This window comes from Gymnogyps californianus, chromosome 2 (genome assembly GCF_018139145.2).
Source record: "Gymnogyps californianus isolate 813 chromosome 2, ASM1813914v2, whole genome shotgun sequence".
NCBI lineage: Eukaryota > Metazoa > Chordata > Aves > Accipitriformes > Cathartidae > Gymnogyps > Gymnogyps californianus.
In genome coordinates, this window is record NC_059472.1 from 105251846 (window position 1) to 105268208 (window position 16363).

The following is a 16363-nucleotide window of genomic DNA, read 5'->3' on the forward strand; positions in this document are numbered from 1 at the left end:
TGAATAATCAATTTCTTCCCTTTTGATGGCAGCAATTCTTGCTTTCCAGATTTTCAGTAGGATAGAATTTTTTCAAACTTGTTAAGGGCAATGTGAAATTTCAGTTAATAGTATTAGGTTCAAAGCTTGATAGCACCTTTTGATTTAGAAAAACAATGTCATCTATACACAAGCTTTGATCACCCATGTAGTTATAAAATTACAAATAAAATCTAACAATCTGACACATTTTCATTAAGCATTGAGGCTGATGTAGATCTTTGCTAATTTCCAAAGGATACTCTAAATGAGAACGTTTGGTCGTACATTTAAATGTGAAAAATTTACAATTAATGGCTCCAGTTTGAAGTTAATTCTTGGTGATTTGATATCACCTGGCATTGTCTAAACTGCTCTGCAGTTGATTAAAGGCAATATTGTCAAATAAAAGTGCTTTGTAAGGTCATTATCCTGCTGTATTTAGCGTTGGTGCAACCTCACCTTCAGTATTGTGTGCAGTTCTGGGCCCCACAGTTTGAGAAGGATGTTCAGGTCCTTGAATGTGTCCAGAGGAGGGCACCAAAGCTGGTGAAAGGGCTGGGAGGCATGTCCTGTGAGGAGCAGCTCTAAGGGCTTTGGTCTTGTCTAGTTTGGAGAGAAGGAGGTTGAGGGGCGTCCTCACTGCTCTCTCCAGCTTCCTGAGGAAACCTGTTTGGTTTTTTTGTTTTTTTTTTTTGTAGCATAGTATTCTTAGGCTTGTGTAACTAAAAAAGGCAGAGAATCTCGCTGCAGCTTAGTAGGGACGTTTAATCAAGTGGGACACTGAAGGCCAGGACTCTTCACATCATTTTCACGCTCTGCCATTATTTTGTTTGTATTTCATATTTTGCCAAGCTTTTTAAATCACTACGCATGCACCTCAGTATACGTAATGAATGAGAATATGTATTCTCCAGAGAGGCTGGGAGAATGTAGGTCCTGGTGGTGGTGGTATCCACAGCATATGGAAATCGAAGTTCTGAGCATATTGTGCAGGGATAGCTCCTGATGCTTTGATACCCACTGAATGGACTTTGACACTGTGAAGAGACTTGATGGAGGACACTGTATGGAATGCGGAGATCATAATTGTGGCTTCTGAAATCTCAGAGAGACTTTGGATAAGTTTCTTGTTGCATTTGTGGAGGGAAAGATATGCATAGATCAGTGCTTGCACAGAAGTTTCTTTTAATCACCATTTACATGACTGTGACCTGTTTCTTCTTTCCTTGTAATAGACAATACATCAGTGAATTTGCATCCAAAGCCAACTTATGTGAAGGATCAGATGAATTTTATTTCTAGTGCTGAATAATTTTTCTAGTTGATAGTTGACAAGGAAAGTTAACAGAAAAAAAACATGTTAAACAATTTGGAGAAATGTAATACAATGTGATTATTTATTCTTAGACCACTTCAGAGGCTTCAAATTTTCTTAGAAAAAATAACCCTGTTTTTTAGGGTTGATCTAGAACCTGTTCAAGTTATCATTTGCTTCACTTGGCTTTGGTGGAGCTCATACTCCAAAACAGTAAGGCTTTTTGTTTTAGGATTGGTAGCAGTAATTGGCATTCCAGTGACCTTTCAAACTAGCTGTAAAGTCACGTATAAATTTTTGTTGAAAGGGAGACTGTTTGGATCATTATCTTTCAGTAACTGAATCTAAGACAACTGCTTTAAAACAATGGAGTTGGCTGAGCTTCTGAAATGTACGGTTCAGGTCGTGTTTTTTCACATCAGTATTATTTCATGTTGTGAAGCTCAGTGTCTTCAATCCTGTTAGAAGATTGACTTTCTGAAATTAAAACTATGTTTTAGCCCTCTGAAGGTGGGATGACCTGAAATGATGAACCTGTGAGATTAATGTACTGGTGAACTGTGTTTAGATGGATTAGATGAAACATAAAATCAGGTACTGTTGGAACAATTCATATTTTTAAAATACTTTTAATGAATACTATCTTTTGAGTATTATTATTTTGACTATATTATCAATGGTATTTCTGTTGTGAAGAGCGACTTCTGGTTGTGCAATGTATAGGGTAAGTGGTGCTAAAGAAGTAGTTAAAAAAGACAGAAATTTGGGAAAAATGGGGACCCAACACATCTATGCTTTCTTGAGACTATAAATTTAAAGACATTTGACTAGTTGAGTGGCCACTACACATCAAAGAGAGTTATCTAAACTGTAAAAACTTGGTTTGTGATTGTTTTGTTTGTGAGGGTATAGGAGTATAAGGAAGTTTCCTACTTTATTTTTTTGCTTAATGTGAACTGTTTATTCATTCCACAGAGACGGCCATAAAAAAGATTTTTATCACTTACCATAAGGTTCCTGCAACCACCTTTTCCTCTTTATGTCCTCCTTAGCCCCCATGTCTTTTAGGTTGTAAGGATAAACACAAAGTTAATTTTACCTTTTGGAATTTCAAATTAGTGTAATGGTATTTGTATTCTGAAACTTATAGATTATTTTGAAATACCACTTAGATGCATTTCTTAACCAGAAAACCATAGAGTTTTGTAAATGTAAACTGAGTCCTTGTAAATTAAGTCCTTAATCTCATTTACAGAAATCTGTATAATGGTCCTAGTCCCTGTGTTGGGTTTGTGTAGCGGGGGAGGGGCTACAGGGGTGGCTCCTGGGAGAAGCTGCTAGAACCTCCCCCGGCTCCAACTCGGACCCGCCTCTGGCCAAGGCCAAGCCAATCAGCAACGGTGTAGCGCCTCTGTGATAGCATATTTAAGAAGGGGAAAAGACTGCTGAGGGAGAAGAGAAGGAAGAAGAAGAGCTACAGCAAAGAGAGGAGCAGGATGCGAGAGAAACAACCATGCAGACGCCGAGGTCAGTGAAGGAGGCGAGGGAGGAGGTGTGCCGGAGCAGAGATTCTCCTGCAGCCTGTGGTGAGACGGCAGGCTGTCCCCCTCCAGCCCATGGAGGTTAATGGCAGAGCAGAGATTCCCCTGCAGCCCGTGGAGGACCCCATGCTGGAGCAGGTGGCTGGGCCCAGAAAAGGCCGTGACTGTGTGGGAGAGCCCATGCTGGAGCAGTTTGTGGAGGACTGCAGCCCATGGGAAGGACTCATGTTGGAGAAGCTCGTGGAGGGCTGACCACCGTGAGAGGGACCCCACGCTGGAGCAGGGGAAGAGTGTGAGGAGTCCTCCCCCGAGGAGGAAGGAGCAGCAGAGACAGCATGTGATGAACTGACTGCAACCCCCATTCCCGCCCCCTGCGCCGCTGAGGGGGGGGGGAGGAGGTAGAGGAATCAGGGGCAAAGCTGAGCCCGGGTGGGGGGAAGGTGTGTTTTTAAGTTATGGTTCTATTTCTCATCATCCTACTTTGATTGGTAACAAATTAAATTTATCTATTTTTCCCCAAGTCGAGTCTGTTTTGCCTGTGACCATAATTGGTGAGTGATCCCTCCCTGTCCTTGTCTCAACCCATGAGTTTTTTGCTGTATTTTCTCCTCCCCATCCTGCTGGAGGGGTAGGAGTGAGTGAGCGGCTGTGTGGTGCTTTGTTGCTGGCTGGGCCTAAACCACGACAGTCCCTCATTGGACTGATACTTGAAGATGGTCACCTGACTAATAGGGATGAAGAAAAAGCAGAGGCGTTCTATGCTTTTTTTTGCCTCGGTCTTTAATAATACTGACAGACCTTGGGCTGCCCAGTCCCCTGAGTTGGAGGACCATGAGAGTGGGTACAGGGACTTTCCATTTGTGGACACTGAAACTGTAAGGCACCAGCTATATCAGCTGAGTGTTCACAAATCCATGGGATTAATCCCAGAGTGCTGAAGGAGCTAGCGGATGTTACGGCAGGACCCCTCTCGATCATCTGCCAAAGTTCTTGGGAGTCTGGGGAGGTCCCTGCTGACTGGAAGCTATCCGATGTTATTCCAATTTACAAGAAGGGTATGAGGGAAGACCCAGGGAACTACAGACCTGTTAGTGTAACCTCAGTTCCTGGAAAAATTATGGAGAAGATTATACTGGGTACTACTGAAAGGCATTTAAAGAATAATTCAGTCATCAGGCACAGTCAACATGGTTTCACAAAGGGAAAGTCCTGTCTAACTAATTTGATATCCTTCTATGATGAGGTCACCTGCCTAGTGGTTGAAGGGAAGGCAGTGGATGTAGTTTTTCTGGATTTTAGTAAGATACTGTCCCTCCCAGCATCCTTCTGGACCAGTTGTCCAACTGTGGGATGAGTGGGTTCACGGTGTGCTGGGTGAAGAACCGGCTGAAGGGCAGAGCTCAAAGGGTTGTAGTGAATGGGGCTACATCTGGCTGGCGACCGGTCACCAGCGGTGTTCCTCAGGGCTCAATTCTAGGGCCAGTTCTGTTCAATATATTTATCAATGATCTGGATGCAGGCATTGGATGCGCCCTTAGCAAGTTTGCTGATGATACTAAACTGGGAGGTGCTGTTGACTCTCTTGAGGGACAAGAGGCCTTGCAGAGGGATGTAGATAGATTGGAGCATTGGGCAATGATTACTGGGATGAAATTTAACAAGTCCAAACGCCGGATTCTGCACCTGGGAAGGAGCAACACCGGGCACAAGTCTAAACTGGGAGAGGAGTGGCTGGAGAGCAGCCCTGCAGAAAGGGGTCTGGGGGTGCTGGTTGACAGCAGGCTCAACAGGAATCAGCAGTGTGCCCTGGCAGCCAAGAGGGCAAACCGCATCCTGGGGTTCATCGAACGCAGCGTAACCAGCCGCTCAAGAGAGGCGATTATCCCACTGTATTTAGCACTGGTGCGGCCTCACCTTGAGTATTGTGTGCAGTTCTGGGCCCCACAGTTTGAGAAGGATGTTCAGGTCCTTGAATGTGTCCAGAGGAGGGCACCAAAGCTGGTGAAAGGGCTGGAAGGCATGTCCTGTGAGGAGCAGCTCTAAGGGCTTTGGTCTTGTCTAGTTTGGAGAGAAGGAGGTTGAGGGGCGTCTTCTTTGCTCTCTCCAGCTTCCTGAGGAGGGGAAGTGGAGAGGGAGGTGCTGATCTCTTCTCCCTGGTACCCAGTGCCAGGACGCGTGGGAATGGCTCAAAGCTGTGTCCATCAGGGGAGGTTCAGACTGGACATTAGGAAGCATTTCTTTACTGAGAGGATGGTCAAACCCTGGAACAGGCTTCCTAGAGAGGTGGTTGATGCCCCATGCCTGTCAGTGTTTAAGAGGCATTTGGCCAATGCCCTTAATAACATGCTTTAGCTTTTGGTCAGCCCTGAAGTGGTCAGGCAGTTGGACTAGATGATCGTTGTAGGTCCTTTCCAACTGAAATATTCTATTCTATTCTGATTCTTTAATACTAAAGGAGAGCAAATTATTATTATTTTGATAATTCGAAGTACATTATGGAGCCTGCATGTTATTCAAGGGATAACTAACTGCTACATATGTTTTTTACTTATTTATAGTGGTAACCAGGATAACATGAATCTACATACTCTTAAGCATTTTTACCCTGTTGTGATTGAATATATCATAATCTTCCCCCCCCCAAACCAGTTTGAATAACTGTATTTATAGGGTTTATGTAAGTCTTTTCTATAATACATTGCTTTTGTTTAAAAAGCAAAAAAACCTCTATCAAGAAAAACAATGCAGAGGAATAGAAGGGCATTTGAGTGGCCTGAAGTAATATTCAGATCTTTAAAGGTGATTGCACCTCTTCATGCACGAAGTCATAATGTGATTTAGAGCCCCTTGTAGAGGGGTAAACAACAAGATGCTGAAACTTTCATATTTCTTATGAACTTTATAATTATCTGTTGTAAGCGGTAAGGACTGTAATTTGCACAGTTGGCTGTGACACAAACTAGGTAGAAGTTAAGGGAAGGTCTTCGATGGACTGTGCTGGGTTTTGGAAAAGACTGATAATTGTAGTTTACAAATGATAAGGACTTCCATAATGGACAGAAGGGCTACTGGTCCAGCTTGTTTTTCCACCTCCACAAGATAAGTTCTTCCCAGAGAGTCCTACCATGTACGCTGTGCTTGCCCCACTCTCACATAAAGCTGGTTTTGAGGCTAGCCCACAAGCCCTGTGAATCAAGGGGGAACATGTAAGCATCATCTTACTAGCTGTTGTGGTAACTGAAAGTAAATGTGGACCTTTTTAATGGTGTGCCTCATGCACTCGGTAAATACAAACATGTATAACACATGAAGAGTTAGCATAATTTTTGAAGTTTAGCCGGGACAACTGCTAATATATGAGATAGAGCACTGTTGTTGACATGCCACTGCAGACAAGATTTTTAGCTTAGTGTTGTTTTCTTTCTCATAGTTACAAATACCTCTTAATAGTACTCCAGGAAAGCTGAGCAGGTAAAGAAACCAAACAAAGATTAACCTTTAACCACTGGCCATGCTTCTGTTAGCTGTAGCATTGGCATGGCGATAACCATCTGACAAGATAAATGCCTGATGCTGTTCTGATGCCAATCTGTTGGAATGTTATTATTTGTTCTTCAGGGAAAACAAAATTATTTTTGTAGTTCACAAGGGAAGAGAGAGAAATGAGAGTATACAAAATGCTTTCAAAGAAATAAATATGTGCTCCTGGGATGAAGCTCTGCCAAAACTTTAAGCTAAACTACAAAAACAGAAATGAATGATGTGACTTCTAGGAAGTCTTGGCTCCTGACACTTTACACTGTAAAAGACGCCTTTTAAATTAATAACTCTAAACATCTGTTACATTGTGAGGCAGCTCTGAAGTACATTCACAAAACTAATAAACTAAGTAAAAGTTGTTTTTTGCTGACTTCTTCACTTAATTTTGATCTCTTAGATTCAAGTTATTTGTTTTAAGCTTTATTGCAATATATCAGCTCAACTTCTCTCCTCTGTTGTCTAACATCTCCTGGGAATTTGATACGTAAAGCACTTACGCTCTATTTAAGGAAAATGTCCAGTTTCCCTGAGATACCTGTTTGCAGCTTTTTGAGGACTGTATTAACTTCATAGAAATTACAAGCTTCACGAGTGTATGAATACTAATGATGTGAGTGGATGAATACCCTTGATGATGAAGCCCTCTCATTAGTGCGACAAAATCTGTGCTAAATTTTAAGGTCTGTTTTGACCCATCCAAAAGGTAGACATTCTCTCATAAAGTAGTCTACGTGGCTGTGTTAAGTAGGAGAGGCACATTCAGAAAGAAACTGCCTGTACCTTAATAACTTGGTTACTAATGGAGTGAAACTCTCATGTGCTGTTCCTGGCTCCTATTGCCTCCTGCGGAGGAGCGGTGGGACTGGGAGTGCCTGGTCTCAGATGGTCTTTTCAAAGGCTGAGATTTTGCACGGTGATTCCCACTCATTTTTCTTTACAGAAATTACAAATAAAAAAAGATTTCCAATGGAAAAAGTTGGTAAATTCTGGAGTAGTATGAAGTCTGTCTACATTCCGAAGTGTCTTCAATTTCAGTAGAAATCTTCATGACTTTTTAGCATCACTTAAGAGGTTTGGAAGATATTTGCGATTTAAGATCCTTTTCTTTTCTGGCTTTGAAGATCTTGTTTGATGCATCTAGTTTGCTCACAATGTCTTCAGAAGATACTCCTTCCACCTGAAAGACCACATGTAAAGTTTCTAGTCAGGGGAAAAAGGGTTAAATAAGTGGTTAAAATATGGGTGCTTAAAAAGTATTGTAGTTTCCAAAGTTGTACCGTAAAAACAGAATCTCAGCTGTGTCTTTTCCAAGATGTGCTAGGTATATTTATATTGACTCGATAAAATAAATAACTGGATAAATTTGGACCCTGAAATTTAACCCTATTAGTGGAATTTTCGGAAGTGACTAGCAGACTTTTATTTATTTGTTGGCTTTAGTAGTCGTTACTATTACACTGGCTTTGATGGTAGCAGAGCTGGATTTTTGAAAGTGTCTAATTCTGTAGTTTTACAAGAGATTTATTAATATTTTTAGGATAAGCCACTGCTTCCCAGCAAGTTATTCAGATTGATACATATGTATGTCAATGCATAGTCACTTAAGTACCGTGGATTTTAGTCTGAAATCCCTGTCTGTCTTTTCATCTTGAATAAAAACTGTTCTATACAGAAACCTATTTGTGCATTGATGCTCTATAATTGTGCTATGTAATCAAGGTGAAATGTCTGTAATACAGGCACTTAACGGTTGGTTAAGCCCAACTGCTGGTGTAGATGAAGGGCATGCTTTGGACTCCTACTGTTACGGCTCCATGATCAGGGTGTGTAGGAGATGTGCTTAATCAACACATACTTACAGTTGGAAATTATTGTAAGAGTTTAAATGACACCAAGCAATGAAAATAAGTTCTTTTAGAAATCCTCAGCTCTTTTAAGAGAAATAGCTAATTCTCAAAGATCTTTTTGCATATATAGACAATAAAAACTCTCAGAGGAGTATCTGAAGAGTTGCTATGCATACAGTTATTTTTGTACTGTCCTGTGACTACACAGTAAGGACTACTGTGGGATCCTTATTGTTGACTTATTCTTACAAAGAAGGGTGGAAAAAGCAATTGCTGCAGGAATATTCTGAAAGTGCCTGTTGGTGGGAGTGGATGACTTAAGTATAAAGTCCTGCTAATCATAAAGCTGTATCTAATGACACTCTCTTAATAGTGACTTTGGAAACAAATACTGCTTTATGCCCTTGAATATCCTGGATTGTTCTGCTGGCTCAGCTTACTCTTGTGCTCCATTCCTCAGACTGCAGAAGGTTACAGCTCCCGTGTGTATCTAATACCTACTTTTTGTGATTAAGTGTGATTGCCATGTGTGTCACAAAAGGTGTACAGTGAGCTGGGTTTATAAGGGCCGGGGTCTGTGTTAGCTAAAAAGAAGCTGTTTTTTTCGGGGAAAATGCAGTCCCGGAAAGCAGCAATGGTCTTGCTGCTGAGAGCTGCTGTGTGTTAGGGATGGAAAGAGAGGTTTCCCATTTGGCTTGCCCGTAGCGGCCCCTGCTGGCAGGCTGTACCGGGCACTGGGGGTAACCTCTTCCAAAAAAAGAGCGTCAGCAGAAACATGCTGCTTCACTCCTCTGGAACCAGGTGTACTGCAAATATGTTCCAACTTGTGTCAGCAAGGCTAACTACAACTGATTTCCCCCCCCCCACCTGTGTCGTTTTGTAAAGCAGTTATGAAACCAGTTATTTCATGAGCATTCTTGAATCACTGAAGGCACAATAGTGAAGTTTGTTTTAACAGCTCTAACTGAAAAAAAATTAGTTTATTAATCAGTTTACCTGTTTGTTTTCAGCAACAGGTACGCAAGATGATGATGCAACAGGGGGAAGGATCAGAAAGTTAAGTGTTGGGCAGTATGACAATGATGGCCCTGGGCAGCCATCATATAACAAGTGTGGATGGATGAAGTCTCCTGCTGCTGACCAGGCTGTAAACCCAGGATCACCGATTCCTGTAGCAGAGACCAAGGAGGTAAACAATGAAGAATTTTTCAAGAAATATTTATTGAAGTGAATGGCCAATAGGAAGTCCCATGTTCATGTTCAGTGTACAAAATCAATGTGAAGCAATTGGGCAGTTGCATCGTGGCAATAAGAAGAACAAATGACTGTAGTTATCTCAGAAATGCAATTCAATGTTTAAGGATGTCCTGCTCTTGTCCTTTCTGTGTGTTTGCATGTTTTCAGTGTTCCAAGATCTCTCTGCTGGAACAGTGGATCAGATTATAAGAAACCTTCTGTAATCTGATGAAAAATGCCCCACTGTGTTGGAGTGGGAATTTTCACACTGTAATTTTGCCTTTTTGTGCCCTTCCTAGATGGCTGTTGTATGTTACCAAGATGAAATAGATGGGGGAATCTTCTCCCCAACAAAAAATGGAAATGAAGCTGTCCCATCCACACCAGCTTTTCCCCTGTTACCAGAGACATCATATGGTAAGGAAATGTCTGTCTCATTTATTTTAGTAGCACTATTAACATTTTAGCTGTTACTGAAGAGGAATTGTACTTTTCTTTCTCTCCTAGTGAAAACACCTCCCCTGTACCATCAGCGGATTCCCTCCAGCCAAAAGGTCAGCAGCCCATCTGAGCTGTACAGAACCAGTCCTGGTAAGATAACCCTACCTCTTAAATAATTTAAAACTCAACTGTGTATGAAGGCAACTAACATAACAGGTTATTCCTGTATAAATAGGACTTATACCTGGTGAATTTAGACCTGTGCAAGTTGGAGAAACAGAATTTAGCAGTACTATTTCATATCTACATACTGACCATATCTGATATACTAATCATATCAAAAAGAAGTAAGCAATGAAGAATTCTCCAAGAAAGATTTAATGCCGTTAATTGCCAACAGGGAGTCCCATGTTCATGTTCACTGTCCAAAATCAGTGTGGAGCAATTAGGCGGTTGCGTCATGGCAATAAGAGGAAATGCAATTCAGTGTTTGAGGCTATCCTGCTCTTGTTCTCTGTATGTGTTTGCGTGGTTTCAATGTTCCATGATCTCTCTGCTGATATTTAATAATATCAAAATAGGACTGTCAGGAGACTTGAGTTCCCTGTGATTTTTAGTAGGTTTTGTCTCCATCTGAGGAAAGAGGAGTGATATTCATGTTGCCATCTTTCCAGGCAAGCGAAGCTGACAATAGAGCTTGGCAGTAGCAATGCTCAAGTCAAGGAGATCCTTAATCAAAGGAATGAACGTTCTGGAGGTTTTTTTGCCACAATACAGTTTGTAAATGTGCAAGCATGGAAAAGTAGTTGGTAATAGATGATTACATGGTTAAAGAGTTAATGTGATCTAGCTATGAATTTTATTAGTAAAGGATTCTTCTTTGAGGCCTTAACTCTTTGCTGCTAAAAATAGCAGCAAAACTATTGTTAGCTGTCAACTTTTCTGTGTGAAATTATTTTAATACAATAAGTTTAAAAAAAAAAGTATTTCACATGACTGCATCAGAAAGTGCTGAACATAGAAGGAAGCCAACATAATTTATTTAAAACCTGAATAAAAATCACAGACATTCATTTAAATTGTATGCATTAGAAGATGTTCAGATGATAATTCATGTGTATATATAGTTTTATTGCTTAGGCTATGACTGTCTTCTCAGGCAGGATCTTGATAGTAGAGTTTCCAATAAATTTAATGGTGGATTTTGATGCAATAATAGTTACAGTGTTGTGTTTTTAACTTTGGGAAAAAAACCTTCCTGTTTAATCTGCCTCATTTAATAGTTATCGAAAGCAAATAACATCAACACAGAATAAAATTATCTTTAGTAAAAAAGCAATCTTCTACCTAGTTCAAGACATCTCTTTATGGTTCAGTTGCTGTGGCTTTGCCGTTTACTCTCTCAACAATTAGTGGTAGATATCCTCCTGAGGGCAGCTTCAGCAAATCAATTACAGGTTGCTTATGTTGAGTTAATCTACTGAACACTTTGTTGTTAAATGGTTTCCATCGCTGTTGCTAAGAGTTAGGACTTGCCCTGGAAAACTTTGTGGCTTTCAGTGTATTTCTCTATTTTGTTCGTGATTCTACTGCTTAATTTCAAATGCTGTCATCTCTCAGATGCTAGGTGTAGATACTCAGTTAATGGGACACTGAAAATAATTACTCTAGCTTAGACCAAAGCAGGTAATTCTCCCTTTGAATGCCCCTTTAAAAATGATGCTCAAGGTGTACTGAATATTACATACAGGTTAAGTGCTCAGCTCCCTATGGCTTTTCTTTTAGATGCAAACATAACGTACTGTCACACTAAAGTTAAAGGTGTATGAGGTGGGTCAGCTAGAAAATGCAATACACCATTAGCGAACACCTCTAAGAAATGTTAGTTGGGTGACTTTCCCACCAGAGCCCAGAAACTTCTATTGCCAGAGGCAATATTAGAATCATACTTTAAATATTTTTTCCTTTTCTTTCTCTTCCCCTTCATTATTCTACTTTATTTATTGTCTGTATCTACAGTAAGTATCTACTTACTGCATTTACTTGCTTCTGTGTCTTCTGACTTTGGCAATAAGTGAAGAAGATGTCTTCTCATTACTTTTGCTACCAATCCCTAATTCATGGCCAGAGCAAGAGCATTGTGTTTTGTGTGTTGAATGAGGCCAAGAATCTGAAGGGAACAGACGTAGCTGTTCCTGTGGTTGAGACTGCTCTAACGCACATGCGACAAAGGTGAGTATGCACTACTAACAGTATGCACTTTGCAAGAATTCTTATAGCCCCAATTTTTAGTACTTTCCTTTGCAGCCTTGCTCTTCTTTTAAATGCTTTCATGGTTTTTATTTTGGTAGAAGTTGGGAAATGTACTGACTTCTCCAGAGATTTTCAACAGATTGAGGCCTTTGGAGTCATGGACTCTGGAGTCTTAATTTCTGCCATTAAGATATTGCCCCTTTTGTCTCAGTTCAGATCACCTTGGAATTCAAAACTGTTTTGTTCTGCATCTCAGCTTTGCTGCTTATCTGCATTCCAAGTTAGTAGTGAGGATGCTGTAACATCTGGCTACCAATTATCTAGATATATTATTGTCTTATTTCCTCCCCACTTCCTTGTAGACAATAGCTTTCAGTGTAGTTAGCACTTATCATATCAAGGGAGAACTGCTGTGATTTTAGAAAAGTATAAAAGTATACATTTTAAAAGAACAATACATGGTTTTGTGTATTCTATATTCAAGAATTACAATGACATCCAGTCTTTATGTATACAAAATGATAAAATTATCTGTTCTTTTGTACGTTACTCTTGTTGTAAACTGTGTACCTTATATCTCGAATGCATCTAATTCTGATTCTTAAACTATTTACTGAAGTGAAGGGCACTGTCTTCACTGAAGCCTGACAAAACCCTATATAAAATGGTGCTGTGTTAGCCCTAGAAATCTTAATTTTCTTTCCAAGTGAAACCACTTTGTTAGGGAAACTCAGTCCAGTGGTGTTATGTATCTGTCTCCCTTTCATTAGCTATGCCCTACCTCTTCTTTCTCCCCATACATTTCTTTAAGACGCCCTGCCTGCGCCAGCTAGAAAGAGCAGGATTCCTTTCCAGAGCCTTGTTCTTTCTCAGACTGGAGCAAGTTTAACCTCTCTGTCTGTGTTCAGGCATGCAGTCCTTTCATGTCAGCGCTGCTGCTCCAGTGATCGCTTGCTGCCATGGTTTCATTGTCCTTTTCCTCACTTTACATAGCTTGCAAGTAATACAGCACCCACAGAGTTCATTCTGAATTATCTTTTGAAAGACACCTTGTTTCTTAAGACAAACTTGAGCAGTCTATAAATTGGCTAGTTTTATAAATACCCCACGAAAAAGCAGGCTCCAGATAGAACCCAGATACAGCTCTCTGAGTAACACAATAGCCATTGTATATCCCACAGGAGAGTCCCACACATCAGTGAAGGAACAGAAGCACTATTTGTAGGCCATTTTGAAGCTTATAAAGGCTCTCTTGTCTCAGACAGCATACAGCTAATTGAAGTTCCTTTGTATATAGAAGTAACAAATAAAACTGTAGCAAGCTCTTTGCCAGAGGACTGAACTCTGGCTAACCACCCCTGCCACTCCACCCCTCAGGCTGGATGTGGGGAGCTGCCCCTTCTTCAGCCCTGGCCAAAGCATAGACAGAGCTTTGCAGAAAATCTGCATTCACAAACAGGCACTGTCTTGCAGCAGAAGGCAGGGATCTGTGGAACAAGGGAAGATTGTCTATAATCCTTTATCCATGTACTGAAAAAGAGAAGACATGATGTCCTGTTTTTCCATCTTTTCTGAATAGCCTAAGTAAAGTTGTGTAGTTCAAGTAGTGCATATGGTGGGATGATAGCACTGCTGCTGGTATGAGGAATCTCAGAGCCTTCGAGCATGTGTGAGGCCTTGCCTTTTCATACCTGCCATGGAGCTTAGCCTACGTACTGTACTCAAAGGTTGTGTTACGCATATGAGCTGCATCTTTTCTAAAAATTGTCAAAAGGTCATCTTTTTTCCTCATGCTGTCATGGACTCTTCAAGACCAGACACTGGCATACTTCCGTGGTTTTTCGAATACAGACTCTGTTTTTATCTGACAGAGACATTGTAATCCTAAATTCCCCCCATTGACTAACATAAGCTTACTCTGTTACATCACCCAGTAGAGCGATGTGTTTCATAAATCTCTCAGAAGGCAAAACCACAACCTAACAGATATCCTCATTACTGCATAATTCTATTACTGATTATAATTTTATACTGTTGTAATTTCATACTGTTATTCCAGGATTGTCATTTCTTCCAGTCACTGAGTTGCAAGGGAAATGAAACATACTGCTTAATTGTTTGATAAAAAAAGTCAAGGTTCTGAACTGAAAACGTTTTCTGTGTGTCAGGAGGGTTAGTAGCGTAGGGAATAAAAGTGATACTAATTTGTGAGAGGGAAAAATTCCCAGTTTATGATGTGCAAAAGCTTTGCACAGTATGAAAAAGTTTCATATAATATTTATTTATACCTGCCTTCCTCTCCTCCCCTTAACTGTTTATATAAGGTATACAGGTCCAAAGCAAGAGATAGGTATGGAACTTTTCGAGACATCTGGGTTTATTTGCTTAGAACATCAGTGCATCCACTTCAGTGGATAGTTGTCATAAGGTCTGTCCTCCTGGAAACAAAGGTGCATTTTAGTTTTTGCTGTTGTGATTTTGGGTTTGGGTTTTTTTGGGTTGTTTTGTTTTCTTGTGATAGTTTTGTGGGGTTTTGTTTATTTGTTTGTTTTAAACATTGAGGCTATTAATAAGCAATAAAAAATACAAGTAGAGACAAGAAATTTATGATGTTTACTACAAGGCAGATAGACAAGGTCTGGTTTTCATTGTCCTGCAATTGACCTTGACATGTTTATCTCATGGCTAAATACAGTGCTCATCTCCACAATATTTTTATAATGAAACAGCTAATGTTACTTAGTTATGATAAAATATACCATTTACTAATGCATATGAAGCCTCCATAGGCTTCAGGAGCAAGTAGGAAAGGACTCGGTTCTCCTGTTCAGAATCTACCAACATGAACTTAATCAGGTCTTCCAGAAAGAGCGTGTGGAATGCTGTAAAGCATAGTTGTAAATGTTTAGAGGCCACTTCTTGGCCGTTGTAAACACTGAAGTCAATATAATGTGCTATGATCTGCGTCACACTTTTTCCTCCCTGGATTACTTTCAATGACACATTCAGCTCAGTAAAACTAACCTTTATATTGCACAAAGTTTTGAGATGACTTGATGTATTTTCAAGTCTTTATTGTCACAGACCTCCTTCCCTTTGCGCCACTGATTATAATACAGTTCTTAACGTATCTTTCAAATACAAACATTGAAATTTTGTATCTTGTCTGGCCTGTGGAGAAAGAAGCAATGCTTGTTATCAGCGATTTCAGTCTGGTAATCCAAATTCACAGCAAAGGTAATAATGTTCCATCTCGTGTGCTGAATAGATTAATGGTTTCATTTAATTCGCCTCAATCTGAATGGTGGAAAATATGTTGTAACAGAAGAACCAAATGGAAGCTGAAAATAACTTGAAATACTTGTAGTTTATGCCTGCTTTTAATGAATGATATTAACCAAAATACTTATAGTTTAAGTGTCTACAACTGAGCTGTTTGGTAATCAGCTTTAATTGAGCTCCCCCCCCCCCCCCCCCCCAAGATTTTCATGGGAGATACTCTTCCCAGTGCACACTGATTAACTTACCAAAGCTTTATTCTCTGGCTTAGAGATAAGAATGAAATGATTTAGAGATTAATTCATTTAGCTAGCTAAGTATGGACTGTTTTTGTTTATAGCCATGTTATGTGTTTCTACATAAAACTTTACAAAATCTGTACATATTTTGGCCACTCATTAAAAATTCTAACATGTCATTGATTCAGAGGAGTAAGGAATACAAATATACATACCTGACTATAAAAAGCTAGGGAGTACCAAGTCCATGGGAGATAGTATGTGATGAAGAAGCAGTGGGACAATATAAATGTGTTTTCCTTTGGCTGATATGTTAAAGCTGACAAAAGATGCCATTCTTGTTACTGAATTTTCATAAACTCATTGTCTAAAGTGTACTCTGTCTTGCATTGGTTTTGGATACTGTAGTTTGATAAAATATTCTGGAACATGACTATATTTTGGTTTGTAGCCAATGTTGTATCTGATCACAGAATCAAAAATTCTTTAAATCTGATGCTTATGTCAAGACAAAGATATTTCATGGTAAAATGTTCTTACAGCTCTGTGAGCTAAACTTCTGCAAGGGATGGGGTTTGGTGTGACCTACAGGTTGAACATCATGTTGAACATGAGACAAATTCGTGTGCTACAGATGGTCATGGAAAATAT

At 40.0% G+C, this 16363-nt stretch overlaps 1 protein-coding gene across 5 annotated transcripts in view; it reads left to right on the forward strand.

The window, feature by feature from the left end:
- Window positions 1-16363, forward strand: part of TNS3 (tensin 3) — a 237686-nt gene that overhangs the window by 175705 nt on the left and 45618 nt on the right. For all 5 annotated transcript variants that reach the window (XM_050892614.1, XM_050892617.1, XM_050892615.1 and 2 more), the window contains 3 exons: window positions 9275-9453; window positions 9800-9917; window positions 10008-10091. In XM_050892614.1, the coding sequence (XP_050748571.1) occupies window positions 9275-9453; window positions 9800-9917; window positions 10008-10091 (381 nt within the window). The remainder of the gene's footprint in view (window positions 1-9274; window positions 9454-9799; window positions 9918-10007; window positions 10092-16363) is intronic.